Source organism: Malania oleifera, chromosome 1 (assembly GCF_029873635.1).
Source record: "Malania oleifera isolate guangnan ecotype guangnan chromosome 1, ASM2987363v1, whole genome shotgun sequence".
Taxonomy (NCBI): Eukaryota; Viridiplantae; Streptophyta; class Magnoliopsida; order Santalales; family Ximeniaceae; genus Malania; species Malania oleifera.
The window spans coordinates 74,790,315-74,812,731 of NC_080417.1; the positions used below are offsets into that span (position 1 = coordinate 74,790,315).

The 22,417-nt window shown below is 34.9% G+C and overlaps 3 protein-coding genes across 3 annotated transcripts in view; all 3 read left to right on the forward strand.

Moving 5' to 3' along the window:
* LOC131144883 (LEAF RUST 10 DISEASE-RESISTANCE LOCUS RECEPTOR-LIKE PROTEIN KINASE-like 2.4) overlaps positions 1-8,459 on the forward strand; it is a 33,195-nt gene extending 24,736 nt beyond the window's left edge. Inside the window, exons 3-5 of the mRNA XM_058093815.1 lie at positions 1,994-2,134; positions 6,485-6,508; positions 7,126-8,459. Of these exons, the coding sequence (XP_057949798.1) occupies positions 1,994-2,134; positions 6,485-6,508; positions 7,126-8,225 (1,265 nt within the window). The 3' untranslated portion in view covers positions 8,226-8,459. The remainder of the gene's footprint in view (positions 1-1,993; positions 2,135-6,484; positions 6,509-7,125) is intronic.
* Positions 8,460-10,696: 2,237 nt separating this feature from the next.
* LOC131144891 (LEAF RUST 10 DISEASE-RESISTANCE LOCUS RECEPTOR-LIKE PROTEIN KINASE-like 2.7) lies at positions 10,697-19,447 on the forward strand. Its single transcript, XM_058093828.1, has 2 exons — positions 10,697-11,495; positions 19,320-19,447. Exons 1-2 carry the CDS (start codon positions 10,697-10,699, stop codon positions 19,364-19,366), a joined length of 846 nt encoding a protein of 281 aa, XP_057949811.1. The 3' UTR covers positions 19,367-19,447.
* Positions 19,448-20,060: 613 nt separating this feature from the next.
* On the forward strand, positions 20,061-21,058 carry LOC131143725 (LEAF RUST 10 DISEASE-RESISTANCE LOCUS RECEPTOR-LIKE PROTEIN KINASE-like 2.4). The gene is given in 2 exon segments (XM_058092042.1): positions 20,061-20,640; positions 20,643-21,058. Coding segments are annotated over 2 exon segments (996 nt in total).
* Positions 21,059-22,417: the final 1,359 nt, after the last annotated feature.

Sequence of the window (22,417 nt, forward strand, 5' to 3'; positions counted from 1 at the left end):
AGCCAAGTTCAGCAATTAAAGCACAAGTCCTAGCTAACTTCATAGCCGAACAAACCTTTGAAGATATTGAAAACACAAAGTAATGGATATTACACGTGGATGGGTCTTCTAATAATGCAAGAGGAGGCGTAGGACTAATTCTCAAGGCACCTAATGGAACTGAAGTACAATATACCTTGAGGCTAGAGTTTATTGCAACCAACAATGATGTTGAATATGAAGCCTTGTTGGCAGGGCTATAGCTTTCAATATCCTTGGAGGTAAAGAAATTAGAAGTGATGAGTGACTCACAACTAGTGGTGGAGCAGGTAAAAGGTGATTTTGAAGCTAAAGAACCAAAGATGATAAGGTACTAGGACAAAGTACGAGAATATGCAAAAGCACTCTTAGAGTTCAGCATTAAACATATCTCTAGGATGGAATGCACAAAGGCTGACACCCTGTCAAGGTTAGCTTCCGCCTCAAAATAGATTAGGATAAAGTAGTATACTTTGAGCAAATTGGAAAACGTACTTATAAGGAAGTTACCGTAGCAACTGCAGTTGAAGGAGAAAGTTGGAAGACTCCAATTTTAAAACACCATCAGTTGTCAGTTTTGTTGGGAACTATGAAAGGGGGCTTTGGTGATATTAGACTTGCAGCAGCTTTTGTGTTTCCTGTTATGGGAGGGTCTTATTGTAAGCTTAGGGTGAAGTCTTCGGGTGTTACATCGACAACTGTATCGGGGTTGATGGTAGAAGCTGAAGCTACCATCGGCAAGTTCAAGCGGCATTTCTTGGACTTGGTGTATGTCTCCAAGTACTAGAAGGGAGACAGTCCCAATCGAGTGTTTCAAGTTCAAGGTAGAGCAATCAGTCATGTTTTCGGGATCTTCTAAGGCACGTATAATCACCAAGGTGGAGATTGTTGTATTTGTGTGTGGCTCTTATACTTGGTTGGAATCACAAACAAAGGAAGGAAAACATGATATAAAAGTCTTCTTGTATAGGCAATAGAAGACTCATCGATGAGTGCCCTGTGCTCGTCAATGAGTAGATACCGAGAGTCAGAAAATCTCAAAATTAAAGACTTGTCAACAATAGGATAGACTCGTCGACGAGTATACTTCTTTGACTCGTTGACAAATCTCCTGTTCTCGTCGACGAGTGCGCCTGGGCTGCGAAAAGAAATTCAAATTTTGAATTTGAATGTTGGGATAGTGGGGTAATTGGAGGAAACCTCTGAAAGGAAAGTCTATTTATCCCTATTTGAGGATATTGTGAGATATGAGAGAGATCTTTGAGAAGTGTATTGTGTACTTTGGCATTTCGTTAGTGAAATTTGTGTGTCATTGCTTCCGCAAATGTAGGTTTTGCCAAACTATGTAAATCTTTTTGTTGTTCTTGTTACTTACCATTTTCAGGTTGTGTTTCATTTGCTTATTGTATTTTATTTCGCTGTGCATCTTATTTATCAGATCCATATTACAACAAGACATTTCAACCTTATGAAGGGTGGAGTAGCACTAGTTGTAGCACACTAGGTTAACTAATCAGCTGAAAGTGAATCGTTGTTTCACCATAGAATGACTTTGCCATTGAATGGAAACAAGTAAACAATCATGAAAACAAACAAGTCATAAACTATAAAGCAATTCAATTCATTAATCACATTTTTGGAAGCAACTAGTGTTTAGGGAGAGAGACAACTAGGCTAAATACATTTAAAATTATTAGTGAGATTTACAATAATTGATAAACATTTGCCTTCTCTTAAATAGTTTTCTATACTACTCACTTCGTCACTATAAATATTAATTCATCACCACTAAAAATTTCCTAGATCTCCCCTGCCCCTAATTATATTAATTATTAGCTTGTCCTTTTGTTCATTGTAACTCATTCATCTCAGATTCTACGAAGTGAGCTCTTCTGTCCCTTCGTTTTGTGCATTCTGTAATTTGCTTTATGAATCCTCTGCATTGCTGTGCTCTGCTTACCGTATTATTTTTCAGCCAAACACCGTGAAGTGCGTGGCGGGCCGAAGAGTCTCGATAAGCACTGGTTTGATTTTTTCAACTGCATGCTCTCATCTTCATGGGCGACACAGCCACTCTGCTGTACCCATTTACAAGGTCAAGCTGCGGGTCTTTGGGGTAAGGACTCTTAAACCATTCGTAACGCATCAAATATGGATGCGAAGTAACTGGCAAAATATTCATGGCCTCAGCAGTCCCTTCCTGCCGTGTCAGCCGGGCAAAATTTCCCTTTCATATTCTTCTCTTTCTTTTTTCTTCTAGTACAATCTTCCACCGTTTGACGTCCTCACTTAAATTAGGGACAGTCATAGTATTGCTCAATTCATATCAATTATTAATCTGGACAAAATATTAGCCGTCCGATGATCTGTGGTTTTCCATTGTCTTCTCCATCGAGTGTTAATTTCTCTCAAACCAAGGAAAAGATGAAGGAAACAAAATACAGAAAGGTAGTTGGAATATCAATGGTCAGTCCACGCAGTAGGGTTAGGTTGATGGCAGTGATTGTGATTTATCAAATGGACAATGCCGTCCATTTAAATTACTCATTCCAATGGGGATTGGTGAGTTTCTTTGTTATCTCCCATGTGACCCACACGTTAGACAACCGAACGAGGCTAAAAGCAATCGCACAAAGAATTCCACATTTATAATTGTACCAAGTCAACCAAACGTCCCAACCCAAGTCTTCCTTTTCATCAACTTCTTTGAATTTTATGGCTACGGAAGGGAAGTTCGCTGCTCATCTGCACCTTCATCTTCCCTGAAACAACCTAAGTTGGATCCTGCGATTCTCAATTCCCCATCACCCACCAAATAAGATAACTAGATTTGGTAGCTTTCCCCATCTCTCTCCTCTATTCAGATCGAGAAAAGCCCATTTTCTGGTTCATCAAATGAATTTCCAGATCTTTTCTTCGTTTCTCTTCCTCTTCTCTATCGTTGAACTATTGGTTCTCATTCGAATTCCTCTATGTTTATGCTACAACGATGAATTATACAGCCACTGCGAAAAAAATTTCAGCTGTGGCGACAGTATCAAGGATGTGGGTTATCCTTTCTGGGGAGAGGGTCAAAGGCCCAGCGAATGTGGGCTTCCAGGATTTAAGCTCATTTGCGATGAGAGTTGTAGCAGCACCACCATGGGAGTTAAATACGCGGTCTTCGAACTGGGGCGACACTCCAGTACACCCGCTTACGTTTGTATGTAATTTATCCCATCTCTTATCGCTGCCACGAACATATGATATTTGTCACCATTAAATTCTCACTTGTTGATTACTTCTCAGGTTAAATAAACAAGAAAAAAATAAAATAAAATAAATATTAAGGTTAATAAAAATCATCCTAGTGTAAAATGTAATGATAAAATTCATTGAGTTGTTTTATTAGACTTATTTTGGAGTGAATCCTAATTTTATTTATTTATATATATATATATATATAAACTTTTCAAAATGAATCTAATTAAAAGTTGACTTCCTTTTTTTATTAGTATATCAATGTTACATATAAAGTAATAATGTAATATTTTATGATTATAAATAAATAATTATTTAAACTTCAATTCCATGAAGTAAATAAATATTTTTAAAAAAATTTATCTTATTCATGGGACAAATGACTTAGCTACCACTAGCCTTAGGTCTTGAAGCCGTTATTTAATATAATGAGAGATTTATATTTTCTAATAAATTTGAGGAAAATTTTGTGAAATTGTTGAATGATTTTTAATTTTCAAGAGGGCCAAAGTGCCTTTTTTTTTTTTCTAAATTTTTTTCGACATGAGATTTGTCGTCTGCTCACTCTCTGTTTGCCGATAAATTATAAAATTACAATTTTATTATTCTATTTATTTTATTATACATGTAAATTAAAAGATGTGAAATATCGTGCAGTGATAGCCGCCTGAAAAACAGTGACCAAGTCCGGGCCTTACAGGGGATGGGGGCAGGCTGTTTGGATATATAGCAATAAAATTGGTAGAAAATACAGGGCAATTAGGCAGGCTGTCAAGGGGATAGAATCTAACCCTTACTTTTTACATATTTTTTCCTTTAGTTGTTGATTTTATTTCTTTATTTATTTTAATTCTACAAATCAAATATGATTTTTAATTATGTGTGCTTGGTAGGATAAATAGTCCTAGAAAGAAATAAATAAAAATTAAAGGAAGGTAGGAATATATTGAATGATAAACTTAATTTCGAAGACTCCATGAGCCTCCATGGAAGCAAAAAAATAGTCAAAAAGAATAATAGCATAGAATTATCTTGGTACCCAGCACCAGAAAACCTTGTTGCAATAGTTTCATTTGGGCAAATCATTTGGCAAATCAAGATCACTCTCCTTAGCCGTAGACCAAGCTTTGGTTTTGTCCATATTGATGTCCTCATGCTCACTAGACCAACCATGTGTCATTTTCCTTACTCTTTGTTCTATACTCTTATTTTCCGGAGTATTATACACAACCACTGAAATTGTAGCACAAAAATGATCATGCATCATATTCCTACAATTTTACCAAACAACAATGATATACTATCACTGTGTAGAAAAATTCGGTGATACACAATACATCTATTGAGATAAGGGAAACTTAAGAAATGCATGTAGTATATATCTTCCGTCACACATTATTATTACATGTATAATATCTAGGAATATAATTTATTTAATGTGCTTTTCAAATCTAAGAAAATTTATAACATGCTATAATTTAAAAATAACTTGCTACAAAATTAGGCAATTAGAACACACTAAACAAACCTCCTTCACCTCCTGCTTGCCCAAATAAATAAATAAGAACAAAACAAAACAAGTTCTCTGTTGTATTCTTCTCTTCCTTTTTTTTTCCCCATTTCTTTTTCATTGTTTGTGTAGGTATAACCATCTAAAGGCCCCCTCTTTGAGAGTGGAGAGATGAATAACGAGAGCCAAAACTTGTGTTCACAAGTTCCGTCCTCTTAATCGTTTAGCCCAACTTGATTTGGCCTATATAATTGATTATGGATATCCTTATTGGTCTATAAATCATGGACTTTCTCTTCTCATTACTCTCCCCCCCCCCCCTCCCTTAAGGCTAATATTTATTTGTGAGAACTTAAAAATTTTATACACACTAAACTATTAATTTATCACCACTAAAAAGTTCATAGATCTCCCTTATCCCTAATTGTATTAATTATTAGCTTGTCCTTCTATTCATTGTAACTCATCCATCTCAGATTCTACGAAATGAGATATTTTGTTGCTTCGTTTTGTGCATTCTGTAATTTTCTTTATGAATCCTTTGCATTGTTGTGCTCTTCTTACCGTATTATTTTCTACATGTTGAAATTGGGGCTCTAATACCAATTGTTGGTTCAAATGCGTAGCGAAAACCTCACACAAACTCAAATCAATCACGAAACAAGCAATGCAAGCACTCAACGATGAATATAAGAAAATTAACAATCGACCACAAAGAGTCAAATCAATCAATAAGAATACACGATACAAGATTTATGTGGTTCGACAATTTGCCTACGTTCACGGGAGTAGTGGCTGATTTTTCACTATCACAATGAAGCTTAAATGAAGCTTCATTTAAAATGATAATCACTTATACGTTTATATGATAATCACTTATACGTTTATATTAGCCATTACATCGATTTGTATAAAGCTAGGCTCTACTTGCTCACACTTACTTCTTGATAAAGGTTAAGCTTATAATGGTCTATAATTAAATGAACTGACCTTGTTTGTTAACTTCTTATTGGTGTTTAACCATCTCTAATTGGAGTAGCAATGTTCCAAATATTGATTTGATAGGGGGTAACTTTATAATTTGACAGTCTTTCTTGAAAAAATTATAAATTCCATAACATTCCATAAACTCCTGATGGTTATAAATGACAAAATCATTTAGCATTCAATATATGTGCACGAGTGCGCCAAAATACATTCCTTTCAACAACAAAAAAAAAATAATTTTCTAATTAGGTAGAAGAACCTACCTTGCTATCAAGCAATGAAGATTGAAAATTTATAATACACCAAATAATAACATTTTTTCCGCTTAGCAGCTAATTGAAATGGTAATTAGAAGAAAAGCCTAGCAACATCAATTAGTAAAATTTGAGGTAGTCAAACTAGGCAATTTAGAATTTACATAGTCATCTTGGAAGAATTTGCTAGTATATTTCAGTATTGATTTGAACAACCATAAGAGTACACAATCTTTGCCTACCTATTCACAAATTAGAAAGCATAGTAGATTACCATACGCTAAACCTCCAGTAATTTATTTTTTAGTATTTTCAAAACAAGCAAACATGCACATGTACATGCGTGCACATGCACGCACGCGCGCGTGCGCACACACACACACACACACACACACACACACACATTTCCTTTCTCCTTTCACCATTTTCTTTTCGATATGGCCTTCTCTAACTCTATTATATTTTCTGTTTGCAGATCTTCCACGAAAAATTTTTATAGGTAAAACACTTATCAACACTTCATATAAATTTCTATATATTTGTTCATAAATGTCCATTACATCGACTTGTATGAAGCAAAGTTGAAGCTAACGTTGCTCACACTTAATTACTGCTAAATAGAGGTCAAGCTCTTGATGGTGTAAAATTAAAAAAATTGACCTTGTTTTTTAACTTCTAAATTGGTGTTGAACTATCCCTAACTGGACTAAAGACATTCCAAATAGTGACTTGATATGAGGTACATTTATAATTTGACATTTTTTTCCCTCAACAAATTATAAATTTTATAATATCTCATGACACATTTTTTCTTATGTCCTAAACTCAATACGTATATTTAATGGTTAGTTATTAAACTATTAAAAATAATTTAACATTCAAATGCAAATAATGTTTCGATTATATTCAGAATCCTATTCACATTTTCAAAATTGCATCTAGAACTAAACACTTTAGTTTATCAAACTATTACCCCCCCCCCCCCCACCCCGAACAAAGCTTTTTTTTGCCATGCATTCATTGTTGTTCCATTGTTAATCTAAATATCACATTCTTAATTATCAACATATATTTGAAACAAAGGGTGTTGCAAGGCTAACTCTTTTTTGAATATAGGTATTGCAGCTAGTGTGTGCCTATGCATGGTCGGTGTCTTCGTTATGGGCTTTTGGATTCTCAGGAAAGGCCGTGGAAAAACATTCCTCTCAAGCCTAAAAATGGCTTTTTCTCAGGAGAAATCACGGGATGAACAAAACATCAAGGAATTTCTTAGAAATTATGGATCTCTTGCTCTTAAAAGATACAAGTACTCTAATGTTAAGAAAATGACCAACTCTTTTTCAGATAAATTAGGTCAAGGAGGCTATGGAGAAGTATATAAAGGAAAGTTATTTGATGGTCGTGTTGTAGCAGTGAAACTCTTGATAAGAAAGTCCACAAGAAATGCAGAAGATTTCATAAATGAAGTTGCTAGCATTAGTAGAACATCCCATGTTAATATTGTCACTCTTCTTGGTTTTTGCTATGAGGGAAGTAGAAGAGCTCTAATCTATGAATTTATGCCCAATGGATCTCTTGACAAGTTCATATTTGATCATAAATCTCCAAGTAATTGTCATAACTTGACGTGGGAAACATTGTTGCAAATTGCAGTTGGCATTGCCCGAGGGCTAGAGTACTTGCACCGAGGTTGTACAACGAGGATTTTGCATTTTGACATAAAACCTCACAATATTCTTTTGGATGAGTACTTTTGCCCCAAAATTTCTGATTTTGGCCTTTCTAAGCTATGTCATGGAAAAGAAAGTATTGTGTCGATGATGGATGCCCGTGGTACTTTTGGGTACATTGCTCCAGAAGTCTATTGTAGAAACTTTGGAGGGGTTTCTTACAAATCTGATGTTTATAGTTATGGGATGCTAGTTCTTGAAATGGTTGGAGGAAGAAGGAATATCGATGTTGAAAGATCTCATACTAGTGAGATATATTTTCCGAATTGGATATATAAGCACCTTGACCTAGAGGAGGATCTGAGACTTCTTGAAGTTGTGACCGCTGAGGAAGAAGAAATGGCAAGGAAGATGATTCTAGTGAGCTTGTGGTGCATTCAAACAATTCCATCAGATAGACCATCAATGACAAAGGTGGTGGAGATGTTGGAAGGAAGCCTTCAATCACTATCCATTCCCCCAAAGCCTACACTATCTTCTCCTTGAGATCATACTGACATACTTCCACTTCATCACTATCATAAAACAAAATTCTACAAGTTGGTGTTCTCTCATTGGAATGATAAGAGGCATTCTTCGAGTATTGATCCTTGCCAAAGGATTAATGCAAAATAATACCACCTTGCACTTTGCCTAATGTTGAAAATGTCATTTTACCATTTTGATTCAAGCTCCCATTAAAGAAGGGGTCCACGAGCCTATACATATGATTTCAAATAACATTCTTTTAGCACTATGCTACAAAATACACACACACACACACACACTATTAATCAAAAGAAGAGGGAAGCACAATTTTGAACCTGCATTCTTTCCTGCTCTTTAAAATGCCCTTGTTTTTCCTAAAACCTATGACATATCCTAATGTTGAATATGATTGTTCTTGTTGTTGACATATGGTAGGCCTAGGTAACTTTAGGGTGATTCCACTGAGAAACACGAAGCTCCATTATTAGGGGAGCTTTAAATAAGTAAATTTTAATGTTTTTCAAAAATATTAATAATTTTGTGACTTCCCATGACTGTACTATAACTCCTTTTGTTCAAATGTGTGTAGACCTAATGCACCCACTAGTATTTATATATAATCTTATTGTAACGCTAATAAATCACATCTGGCTGCATATACTTTCTTTTTCTTTTTTTATTACTGGATTAGAACAATGGATCTCAAACATAGAAGTGTTAAAAGTCCAAGTGTCTTGACCATTGTGCAATGTCCCTTTGGACAAATCAAGCAACCTTTGAAGAAGGTAGCTCGTGGACTAATGCCAATAAAGTAAACAATAATTTTGGTCATTTCTCTTCTGTAAACAATAATCTTGGTCATTTCTCTTCCTAAACAGGTGAGTCAAAGCTTTATTCCCCCAACCCCACCCCCTGGAAGCCAAAAAACACCAAAAAATATATAAATAAAAAAAAATATATATATATAAAGGTGTAATTCACAGTGGGCTTCCATAACATTAGATTGCATCTGCTTGCATAGGAGTGATGAATACACACATCCTATGGTTGCAAGTTTGAAGCTTAGATTTGGTTTTCATTTTCACCCCATTCCTGTTGTCATTCTTCTTCAAATATTGGTTTCTCAATTTCTTCAGTTACAACACAAAAACAACTGGGCTAAACAAAATTTAACAATTCAATGGATAAGAGTTTCCAACTGCTCTAGCATGATAATGTTTTCATAAAACCATGAAAAACTAACCTCAACATACAGTGGTGTCAATGACAAATCTGGCAAAGCTTTTTCTCCAATTTTCCAACAGTAAGGACGACACCAGCAAAGCAAAAACAAACACAAAAACAAATAAACAAGCAAAAAAATAAAACATGAGAAAAAAAGTAAAAAAAAAAACAAAAAACAAAAGACAAATCACCAGACAAGCAAGCATGTACTCCAATTCAGGAGGGCGCTAGTTTTGTTTTTTTGTTTTGTTTATTTAAGCACAATATAGTCATCCAGCATATTTATTCTCCTCCCCCATTGCATTTTTAAGTTACATTTCTGAGGATTTTGTAGAGCTCAACAGTCTTCAATGCATCTTCCACTACAGTAGATCATTATTTTTAAGTTATCTATATAGCTGCCACGAAAATATGATATTTGTCACCATTAAAATCTCACTTGTTGATTACTTCTCAGGTTAAATAAACAAGAAAAAAAAAAAAAATATTAAGGTTAGAAAAAACCATCCTAGTGTAAAATGTAATGATAAAATTCATTGAGTTGTTTTATTAGACTTATTTTGAAGTGAATCCTAATTATATATATATATATATATATATATATATATATATATATATATTGAAACCTAAATTCTTAAATTATGATTGTTTAGTCGTTTATATGGAAAGAAAAACTTTCAATAGTATTTCAAATAAGTTTATTTTAGACTAATTTCTGAATATGAAAATTTATGAAGTACACTTATTAAATATAACCTTTTCAAAATGAATGTAATAACAAGTTGAGTTCCTTTTTCATTAGTATTTCAATGTTACATTAAAGTGATAATATAATAGTTTGTGGTTATAAATAAATAAGTATATAAACTTTAATTCTATAAAATAAATAAATAAATTTTTAAAAATTTATTTTATTCATGCGACAAATCACCCAGCGTCCATTAGTTTTAGGTCTTAAAGCCGTTATTTAATATAACGACAGCTTTATATTTCCTAATAAATTTGAGGAAAAATCTATGAAATTGTTGAATCCTCAACTTGTCGTCTGCGCTCACTCTCTGTTTGCCAATAAATTATAAATTAAAAGATGTGAAATATCGTGCGGTGATAGCCGCCTGAAAAACAGTGACCAAGTCCGGCCCTTACCTACATGCCGCCTCATTAACAACCCCAACTATTATGACACTTTAGAATTAAATTGAAACTCTATGTCTTCTTTTGATTCTTATCAACCCCAACCTCTCTCTCTCTCTCTCTCTCTGAAAATGTATCTTCATCTCTTCCCAAGCTCTCTTCTCTTCTCTGTGATCATAACCTTCGTCCTCATTCCGACGTCTTCGTGCGCCGATGAGCGATACGCAAACTGCAGCGCAACGTTTGAGTGCGCAAACATTCCGAGCATCGCATACCCTTTCTGGGGCGGCAACCGCCCCGAGTACTGCGGCCACCCTAGGTTCGAGCTGGCCTGCGACGGTGATTTGCCGGAGATCAAAATAGCGACCCAGTACTACCGAGTCCTTAATATTGATAATACAACGCACACACTTACCGTCGCCCGATCGGATTATTGGAACAACTATTGCCCGGCGAGCTTGGCCAACACTTCCCTCGACTTCGCAATCGTCAACTACGCTCCGTATAATCAGAACCTCACTCTCTACTACGGTTGCAATTCTGTACTGCCTAGTGAGATTTCGGTATTCTTTAATGCTTCGAGTCAGTTTAGCTGTGCCATAAACAATAGGAACCTCACCGGCTACTTGCCATTAAATGTCCCTGGCGCAACAGCGTCCGCCACATCTTCGATTTTGAAATATCTCAGCGACTGTGATTACAGCGTCCTGGTACCGGCCTTACAGTCAGCGGCTGAGAAGTTAGAGACGAGCTTAACTCCGCTAACAAGCCTGGTTTCGGCGTTGAGGGGTGGATTTGGGGTGCAGTGGGATGCAAATAACAGGGGGTGCGATGAATGCAAGGCGTCAGGCGGAGCGTGCGGGTACGATTCCGGCGACTTCGCGTGCTATTGCAGGAATGGGACGCTTCCGACTACTTGCGGTGAGGCAGGTATGCGTTCCTCTGTTCTCTCTCTGGTAGAAAATACAGGGGATGTGGGCAGGCTGTTTGGATATAGCAATAAAATAGGTAGAAAATACAGGGCAATAGAATCTAACCCTTACTTAATTTTTACATATTTTTTCCTTTAATTGTTGATTTCATTTTTTTTATTCTACAAACCAAATATGATTTTTAATTATGTGTGCTTGGTAGGAAAAATAGTTCTAGAATGAAATAAAATAAAAATTAAAGGAAGGTATGAATATATTGAATGATAAATTTACTTTCATTATATTTTATTTTAGTTTTATATATTAAAGGTGTAGTTAGTATTTACATAAGTTCTTGCCTGTTAAGCAAAAAAGTAGTCAAAAGAATAATAACACCAGAAAACCTTGTTGCAATAGTTTGATTTGGATAACAAATCATTTGGCAAATCAAGATCACTCTTCTTAGTGGTAGACCAAGCTTTGGTTTTGTCCATATTGATGTCCTTATGCTCACTAGACCAACAGTGTGTCCTTTTCCTTACTCTTTGTTCTATATTCTTATTTTCCGGAGTTAAAATTTAGCAAATGTAAATCTTAAAGTTCAAAAAGTATTATACACAAGCACTAAAATTGTAGCACAGAAATGATCATGCATCATATTCCTACAATTTTACCAAACAACAATGATATACTATCACTGTGTAGAAAAATTTGATGATACACAATACATCTATTGAGATAAGGGAAACTTAAGAAATGCATGTAGTATACATCTTCCGTGACACATTATTATTACATGTATAATATCCAGGAATATAATTTATTTAATGTGCTTTTCAAATCTAAGAAAATTTATAACATGCTATAATTTAAAAATAACTTACTACAAAATTAGGCAATTAGAACACACTAAACAAACCTCCTACGCCTCCTCCCCGCCCAAATAAATAAATAAGAACAAAACAAAACAAGTTCTCTGCTCTATTCTTCTCTTCCTTTTTTTTCCCCCATTTCTTTTTCATTGTTTGTGTAGGTATAACCATCTAAAGGCTCCCTCTTTGAGAGTGGAGAGATGAATAACGAGAGCCAAAACTTGTGTTCACAAGTTCCGTCCTCTTAATCGTTTAGCCCAACTTTGATTTAGCCTATATAATTGATTATGGATACCCTTATTGGTATATAAATCATGAACATTTTCTCCTCACTACTCCCCACCCCCTCTCCCCCGCGAGGCTTATATTTATTTGTGAGAACTTAAAAAGTTTATACACACTAAACTATTAATTCATCACCACTAAAAAGTTCCTAGATCTCCCCTATCCCTAATTATATTAATTATTAGCTTGTCCTTCTATTCATTGTAATTCATCCATCTCAGATTCTACGAAATGAGCTATTTTGTAGCTTCGTTTTGTGCATTCTGTAATTTTCTTTATGAATCCTCTGCATTGTTGTGCTCTTCTTATCGTATTATTTTCAACATGTTGAAATTGGGGCTCTAATACCAATTGTTGGTTCAAATGCGTAGTGAAAACCTCACACAAACTCGAATCAATCACGGAACAAGCAATTGAAGCATTCAATGATGAATATACGAAAATTAACAATCAACCACAAAGAATCAAATCAAGCAATAATAACACACGATAGAAGATTTATGTCGTTCGGCAATTTGCCTATGTTCACGGGAGCAGTGATTGATTTTTCACTATCACAATGAAGCTTATCAAACTAGGATTACACAATATGATTATATACTAACCCTATACGTACAGAAGAGTTATACTATAACTAAAACACTTATGTAGCGATTCTTCGAAGGAAAATCCTCCAAAATCTCTCAATCTACTAATCTCCCGTTCAAAATCCGTGATCTGCGTCAAATGAAATCGTTGACGATTTCAGCAAACCATTGACAGTTTGAAGCTGAGAGTGTTCCTTCTGCAAGCTGCCTAAAACCGTCGACGGTTATAGTGAAATCGTCAATGGTTATCCCTGAATGCTAAAACCATTGAGCAAACGGCCCCCCAAATTGGCGATCTTCCTGCAAACTTCTCCCTTGTTTTTTGCTTCACGATGCTTTCCTGGTGCATGCGTTCCAGTCAAAATATGAGCCACAAACCCAACAATCTCCACCTTGGCGAATATTCACCCCTTAAGATAAATCCAAAAGTATAACCCCGCTGCTCCACCTGGGCCAATAGATTGGGACCACCTCCCGTCTAGCACCTGGAGATGTAAACCAAGTCCAAGCGATGCTTGAACTTATCCGCGGTAATAGGAACTTCACCTAACTAAATACCCAGCTCCTTGAACAATCCTTTAAATCACAATGCTACCTTGATAGCCTTAGCCACTGCCAAGTACTCTAATCCAGTTGTAAGTAGTACAACTTGAGATTGTACCCTGGACTTCCAAAAAATAAGCCTTCCCATAACATACCCTGTTGTAGGCCTCCTGTTATCCTAAAGGGACTTAAGGAATAGCCCTAAAATCCAGTTGTAGTGCACATGAATAAAATATATATATATATATATATATATATATAATCAGATCATGCAATCCCTAATTACGTGATTAGGATTATACTTACGAGATCTATTTGGTTTGATCTCGAATCTGTAAGTACAAAAACGAGCTCTTGAAGACGACCAGGAATCTTTTACTGTATTCCTTGAACACGCCTTATTCCTGAGAGAGTGGGCTTGTAAGCAGCTACTAGAGTTTTCTTCTCTCATGAAAATGTCTACCTCTATGAGAGTTTTTTCGTCTCTCCCTAGCTGTTGAATGGAGCGCACACATATATGCTACAATAGGGACCTCTGGAAAAATATGACTAGGACTTCCCACGTAATTAAGAATTCCTAATCCAACCTGAATTCATCCTTAATTACGTTAATTATAATTCATACTACTAAAGAATTATAATTGCACTCCCTGTCATATTTGAAATTAAATTTCAAGCGCCTATTATTAAATGCTTATTTATCTCCCCACGTAAAGATTACAGATACTTGTCTATTAAATTAAATTGTTGACAATTTAATTAATTGACATATTAATTCCCTAAGACCTTCCACTTAACTTATTTGATATGCCGGACTCAAAATCTACTTGTAGGGTTTGACACAATCAAAACTTATAAGCTTCCTTAAGGAAGTATCATCAATATCGATACAAGGACGTGGATTCCATCAATAATTAATGTTCACCACACACATAATGTCATCACCCAACTCACTGAGTATTTTGACCCATAAAGAATCTCACTCTTCTATGAATCAAAGTAATAAATACTATATGCACGTGTCCAATAATCATATCAGGATTAAAAGTATAAGCACTCATAATAACCATGAGGTATTAATTGTTTTATATAATCAATATAAAAACAATTACCCCAAGACAGTCATGTTCAATACATCAAAGTGTACTAGCACAAGGAGTTGAAACTATACCATTCCCAATAGTCAAGACAAACCTATTAAAACATTGTGCTTGTATCCTACCAATGGTGTGTCTAATTTTATTTAAAACTGTGAACAATAAACTTATATTCTATAAGAACTGATGATCTAATCTTCTGTGTATAAGTCCTACTTTACACACTAGATCACCTACTATATATAATGAAAGACATACATGCATAATCATTAAATAAATAATATCTAGCAAACATTGCTCACAAAGATTCTCATTAAAATGGAATAACTAAAGTTATTAATAAAAACTAAAACTGATTACATAAAGCATGTCTTTCAGTATAAATCCCTAACACATCCAAGTTCCCTATGTAGTCTACATCCACGAATCTCACAATTGGCAGATCATTTTGTTGCCTGCCGAAGTACCTTATTGCACTAGTGTAGGAAACCTTTGACATTTTCCAAACATCACCGTCCATTTTTTAGTATTGAGCGGTAGACAATTTACATTGATTCGCCAACAGTGTATCGATGACCAATTTAACATTAACTATGCTAAACCTCTCTAACACCTGATCCACAAAACCACCTTGAGATAACCACAATCTCTCTACAGTTTCATTCACATAACCCCACCGAGATAACCCCAATCTCCCTGTAGCTTTCTCCTTACAAACCTCCAACCCAAGAATACTCTTAGCAGCACCCAAAACCTTTGTGTCAACTTCCTTTCCCAACAGAGTCTCCAACTGACTAACGTCAGTTGGAATCTTCCCAACAATTAGCATGTTATCAGTATAAAACAACAGAACAATTAACCACTTGCATCCTATCACCCTCTCCCCCTCTTGAAGCTCCACCAACCCCCCACGTCTGATTCTTATACACAAACTTCATTTCCTTTACCATGGCGCCCATCCACCTACCCTTCTCTTCATCGTGCACTGCCTCCTAAAAGGTAGTAATGAATGGATAAGACTTCAAATCATCATGGTAACTTATTAGGTACCAGTATAGTCAAATTGTAAGCCTATGAAACAAAAGCTCGGAAGAATGTGTCAAGAATGGCAAGTGAAGATCAAAGAAGAAGTTAAAATAGTTTGATGTAGGTTTCTTAGAAGTTTGTAACTATCTGGATAGTTAGTTAACATCCTTCCAGTTCCTTATAAGGATGGAAAAGTAAGAATGTGTGTTAATTACTAGGATTTAAATAAAGGGAGCAAAAAGGATGATTTTTCAAGACCCGCACTAACGTGTTGGTCGATAATATAGGTTGATGCAAGTTATTTTCTTTATTAGATGGCTTTTCTAGATATAATCAAATCAATATGGTAGAAGGGGATAAAGCAAAAACCACATTCATTACTTAATGGGGCACATTCTACTATAAAGTAATGTCTTTTGGGTTAAAGAACGTTTGTCATATATCAAAGAGTCATGGTAACATTATTCCATGACATAATGCACAAGGAAGTTGAAGTGTACATAGATGGCATGATTTCCAAGTCAAAGATCGATGAAGAGCATCCTCGAGTGCTAAAAAAATGTTAATTGATAGATTTAGAAAGTACAAGCCAAGGCTAAATCCAGCTAAGTGTACTTTTGGAACAACTTCTAGCAAGTTGTTAGGATTTGTTGTAAGTCAAAGAAGGATTGAGGTATATCCAACTAAAATCTCAACTATAGAGAAACTAAAAAAGTTAATTTATAGATTTAGAAAGTACAAGCCAAGGCTAAATCCAGCTAAGTGTACTTTTGGAACAACTTCTAGCAAGTTGTTAGGATTTGTTGTAAGTCAAAAAAGGATTGAGGTATATCCAACTAAAATCTCAGCTATAGAGAAACTTGAACCTCCATCCACTATAAAGAAAGTACAATGATTTTTGGGAAGGTTGGACTACATTGTTTGGTTCATAGATTAGTCAACAGCTACCTGTGAACTGATGTTCAAATTACTAAAGAAGTATAATCCTTATATTTAGAATGACAAAGGCCAACAAGCCTTTGACCAATCAAAAAGTATTTGTAGAATCCATCAATGTTGATGCCATTAATACTAGCAAAATCATTGATTCTCCATTTAACTGTGTTATAGGAATCTTTAGGATACATGTTGTATCACATGACTCATTTGATTTCTAAGATGGATCCATTAAAGTGCATCTTTAAAAATCTAGAATTTTCAAGAAGAATAGCTCGATGAAGCATGTTATTATTCGAGTATCACATTGTTTACAAATCAACTAAAGCCATCAAAGAGCAAGTGGTAGCTAACCATTTAGCCAGTCACGGTATAAAGGAAAAGGGAACATCTCATCTAAGTTTCGCTTATGATGATGTCTTAGCTATGGAAGAAGAAGAAAACTAATGGAAGATGTACTTTGATGGCACAACAAACAAGTATGAATGTGAAGTAGGGGCATTGTTGGTATCACAATAAGGGGGAATAGTTTCCTATTGCAACAAAATTAACTTTTTCCCTATACCAAAAATGTTACAGAATATAAGTCTTGCATAATTGGATTAAAAGTTGCACAAGAAAAGGGAATATGAGAGCTTGAAGTATATGGAGAGGTTCAACTGTTATCATATCTCAAGCAGCAAGGGAATGGAAAAACAAAGATGGAAAGTTGATGCATTATCAACAGTTCATGGAGTTACTTGTCCAACAGGTTAGATTCATATCTTTCAAGCACTTGCCGAGGTTAGAGAACAGATTTGCAGATGCATTGGTAACTTTGGCTTTTATGATAAGAATTACTGATGAAGAAATAATTCAACCATTGAGGGTGGATGTACAAAATGATCTTGCTCATTATATGGTCATTGAAGAAGAAACAGATGGGAAGCCATGGTTTATGACATCAAGTGATACTTACAAACTCAACAGTTTCCATCACATGCATTTGACAATAACATAAGGACAATTCATAGGTTATTCATACAATACTAGCTCGGTGGGGATACTTTATACAATATATAATCATATATGACTTTGTTGAGATGTGTGTAAGCCAAAAAAGAAGCTCGAATCATGAAAGAAGTTCATAGAGGATCCTATCTGCTTAACCACATGGACATATGTTCGCAAAAAGGATCTTAAAAATTGGCTTCTACTAAACCATTATGGATACTGATTATGTTGACTTTCTCAGAAGATGCTACAAATGTCAATTATATATAGATAAGTTGAAAGCTCCACCTGTCCCATTACATTCCATGGTGGCTCCTCGGACATTTTCAGTGTGGGGCATAGATGTAATTAGACTAATTCCACCTAAGGCATCAAATGGTCATTTCTTCATTTTGGTGGTCATCGAATACTTTCCAAAATGGGTTGAGGATGCATCATATGCAAGTATAACTAGAAATTGTGATAGCTAATTTTTCCAAGAAATAAATAATTTAAAGATATGATCTTCCAAAACAGATCATTTCATACAATGCCATCACTCTAAACAAGAAGATGATGGAAAAGATGTGTAAATAATTCAAGATCCAATATCACAATTCTTCTACTTATTGTCTTAAAATGAATAGAGTTGTTGAAGTTGCAAATGAAAATGTCAAGAAGATTTTGGATAAAATGAAAATCACTTATTCGTTTATACTAGCCATTACATCGATTTGTATAAAGCTAAGTTGAGGCTCTACTTGCTCACACTTACTTACTTCTAGATAAGGTTAAGCTTATAACGGTCTATAATTAAATGAACTGACCTTGTTTGTTAACTTCTTATTGATGTTTAACCATCTCTAATTGGAGTAGCAATGTTCCAAATATCTATTTGATATGGGGTAAATTTATAATTTGATAGTCTTTCTTGAAAAAATTATAAATTCCATAACATTCCATAAACTCTTGATGGTTATAAATGACAAAATCATTTAGCATTCAATATATGTGCACGAGTGCGCCAAAATGCATTTCCTTCCAACAAAAAAAAATTAATTTTCTAATTAGGTAGAAAAACCTACCTTGCTATCAAGCAATGAAGAAAGAAAATTTATAATACACCAAATAATAACAATTTTACCGCTTAGCATCTAGTTGAAATGGTAATTAGAAGAAAAGCCTAGCAACATCAATTAGTAAAATTTGAGGTAGTCAAACTAGGCAATTTTGAATTTACATAGTCATCTTGGAAGAATTTGCCAATATATTTCATTATTAATTTGAACAACCATAAGAGTACACAATCTTTGCCTACCTATTCACAAATTAGAGAGCATAGTAGATTACCTTACACTAAACCTCCTATAATTTATTTTTTAGTATTTTCAAAATAAACAAACATGCACATGTGCACACATGCGCGGACGCGCACACACACCCACACACACAGATTTCCTTTATCCTTTCACCATTTTATTTTCTATATGGCCTTATCTAATTCTATTGTATTTTCTGTTTGCAGGTCATCGACGAAAAATTTTTATAGGTAAAACACTGATCAACACTTGATATATATTTCTATATATTTGTTCATATATATCCATTACATCGACTTGTACGAAGTAAAGTTGAAGCTAACGTTGCTCCCGCTTAATTACTTCTAAATAGAGGTCAAGCTCTTGATGGTTTAAAATTCAAAAAATTGACCTTGTTTTTCAACTTCTAAATTGGCGTTGAACTATCCCTAACTGGACTAAAGACATTCCAAATAGTAACTTGATATGAGGTACATTTATAATTTGACATTTTTTTCCTCAACAAATTATAAATTCCAAAATATCTCATGACACATTTTTTCTTATGTCCTAAACTCAATACGTATATTTAATGGTTCGTTATTAAACTACTAAAAATAATTTAACATTCAAGTGCAAATAATGTTTCGATTATATTCAAAATCCTATTCACATTTTCAAAATTGCATCTAGAACTAAACACTTGAGTTTATCAAACTATTAACCCCCCCCCCCCCCGGCCCGAACAAAACCTTTTTTTCCTTGCATTCATTATTGTTCCATTGTTAATCTAAATATCACATTCTTACTTATCAACATATATTTGAAACAAAGGGTGTTGCAAGGCTAACTCTTTTTTGAATATAGGTATTGCAGCTAGTGTGTGCCTATGCATGGTCGGTGTCTTCGTTGTGGGCTTTTGGATTCTCAGGAAAGGCCCTAGAAAAACATTCCTCTCAAGCCTAAAAATGGCTTTTTCTCATAAGAAATCACGGGATGAACAAAACATCAAGGAATTTCTTAGAAATTATGGATCTCTTGCTCTTAAAAGATACAAGTACTCAGATGTTAAGAAAATGACTAACTCTTTTTCAGATAAATTAGGTCAAGGAGGCTATGGAGGAGTATATAAAGGAAAGCTATTTAATGGTCGTGCTGTAGCAGTGAAACTCTTGATAAGAAAGTCCACAAGAAATGGAGAAGATTTCATAAATGAAGTTGCTAGCATTAGTAGAACATCCCATGTTAATATTGTCACTCTTCTTGGTTTTTGCAATGAAGGAAGTAGAAGAGCTCTAATCTATGAATTTATGCCCAACGGATCTCTTGACAAGTTCATATATGATCATAAATCTCCAAGTAATTGTCATAAGTTGACGTGGGAAACATTGTTGCAAATTGCAGTTGGCATTGCCCAAGGGCTAGAGTACTTGCACCGAGGTTGTACAACAAGGATTTTGCATTTTGACATAAAACCTCACAATATTCTTTTGGATGAGTACTTCAGCCCCAAAATTTCTGATTTTGGCCTTTCTAAGCTTTGTCATGGAAAGAAAGTATTGTGTCGATGATGGACACCCGTGGTACTTATGGGTACATTGCTCCAGAAGTCTATTGTAGAAACTTTGGAGGGGTTTCTTACAAATCTGATGTTTATAGTTATGGGATGCTAGTTCTTGAAATGGTTGGAGGAAGAAGGAATATCGATGTTGAAAGATCTCATACTAGTGAGATATATTTTCCGAATTGGATATATAAGCACCTTGACCTAGAGGAGGATTTGAGACTTCTTGAAGTTGTGACTGCTGAGGAAGAAGAAATGGCAAGGAAGATGATTCTAGTGAGCTTGTGGTGCATTCAAACTATTCCATTAGATAGACCATCAATGACAAAAGTGGTGGAGATGTTGGAAGGAAGCCTTCAATCACTATCTATTCCCCCGAAGCCTACACTATCTTCTTCTTAAGATCATACCGACATACTTCCACTTCATCACTGTCATAAAACCTAATTCTACGAGTTGGTGTTCTCTCATTGGAATGATAAGAGAGGCATTCTTTGAATATTGATCCTTGCCTAAAAATTAATGCAAAATAATACCACCTTGCACTTTGCCTAATGTTAAAGATGTCATTTTATCATTTTGATTCAAGCTCCCATTAAAGAAGGGGTCCACGAGCCTATACATATGATTTCAAATAACATTCTTTTAGCACTATGCTACAACACACACACACACACACACACACACACACACACACACTCTATTAATCAAAAGAAGAAGGAAGCACAATTTTGAACCTGTATTCTTTCCTACTCTTTAAAATGTCCTTGTTTTTCATAAAACCTATGACATATCCTAATGTTGAATATGATTGTTCTTGTTATTTCCATATGGTAGGGCTAGGTAACTTTGGGGTGATCCCATTGAGAAACGCAACTCCATTATTAGGGGAGCTTTAAATAAGTAAATTTTAATGTTTTACAAAAATATTAATAATCTTGTGAGTTCCCATAACCGCACCATAACTCCTTTTGTTCAAAGGTGTGTAGACCTAATGCACCCACTAGTATTTATATATAATCTTGTTGTGAGTAACGCTAATAAATCACATATGGTTGCATATTCTTTCTTTTTATTTTTCTTTTTCTTTTTTTATTACTGGATGCTTGTTAAGACTAAGCTATATATCAAAGCATACCTCCTCACTTATCTTACATGCCTTTCCACCTCTACCAAGATTAGAACAATGGATCTCAAACATAGAAGTGTTAAAAGTCCAAGTGTCTTGACCATTGCGCAATGTCCCTTTGGACAAATCAAGCAACCTTTGAAGAAGGTAGCTCATGAACTAATGCCAATAAAGTAAACAATAATCTTGGTCATTTCTCTTACTAAACAGATGAGTCAAAGCTTTATTAATATTAGGATTTATTCCCCCCCCCCCCACCCTCCAAAACACCAAAAAATATATAAATAAAAATAAAAACAATAAAGGTGTAATTCGCAGTGGGCTTCCATAAAATTAGATTGCATCTGCTTGCATAGGAGTGATGAATACACGCATCCTAAGGTTGCAAGTTTGAAGCTTTGATTTGGTTCTCATTTTTACCCCATTCCTGTTGTCATTCCTCTTCAAATATTGGTTTCTCAATTTCTTCAGTTACAAAACTAAAACAACTGGTCTACACAAAATTTAACAATTCAATGGATAAGAGTTTCCAACTGCTCTAGCATGATTATATTTTTGTAAAACCATGAAAAACTAACCTCAACATACAGTGGTATCAATGACAGTCTGCAAAGCTTTTTCTCCAATTTTCC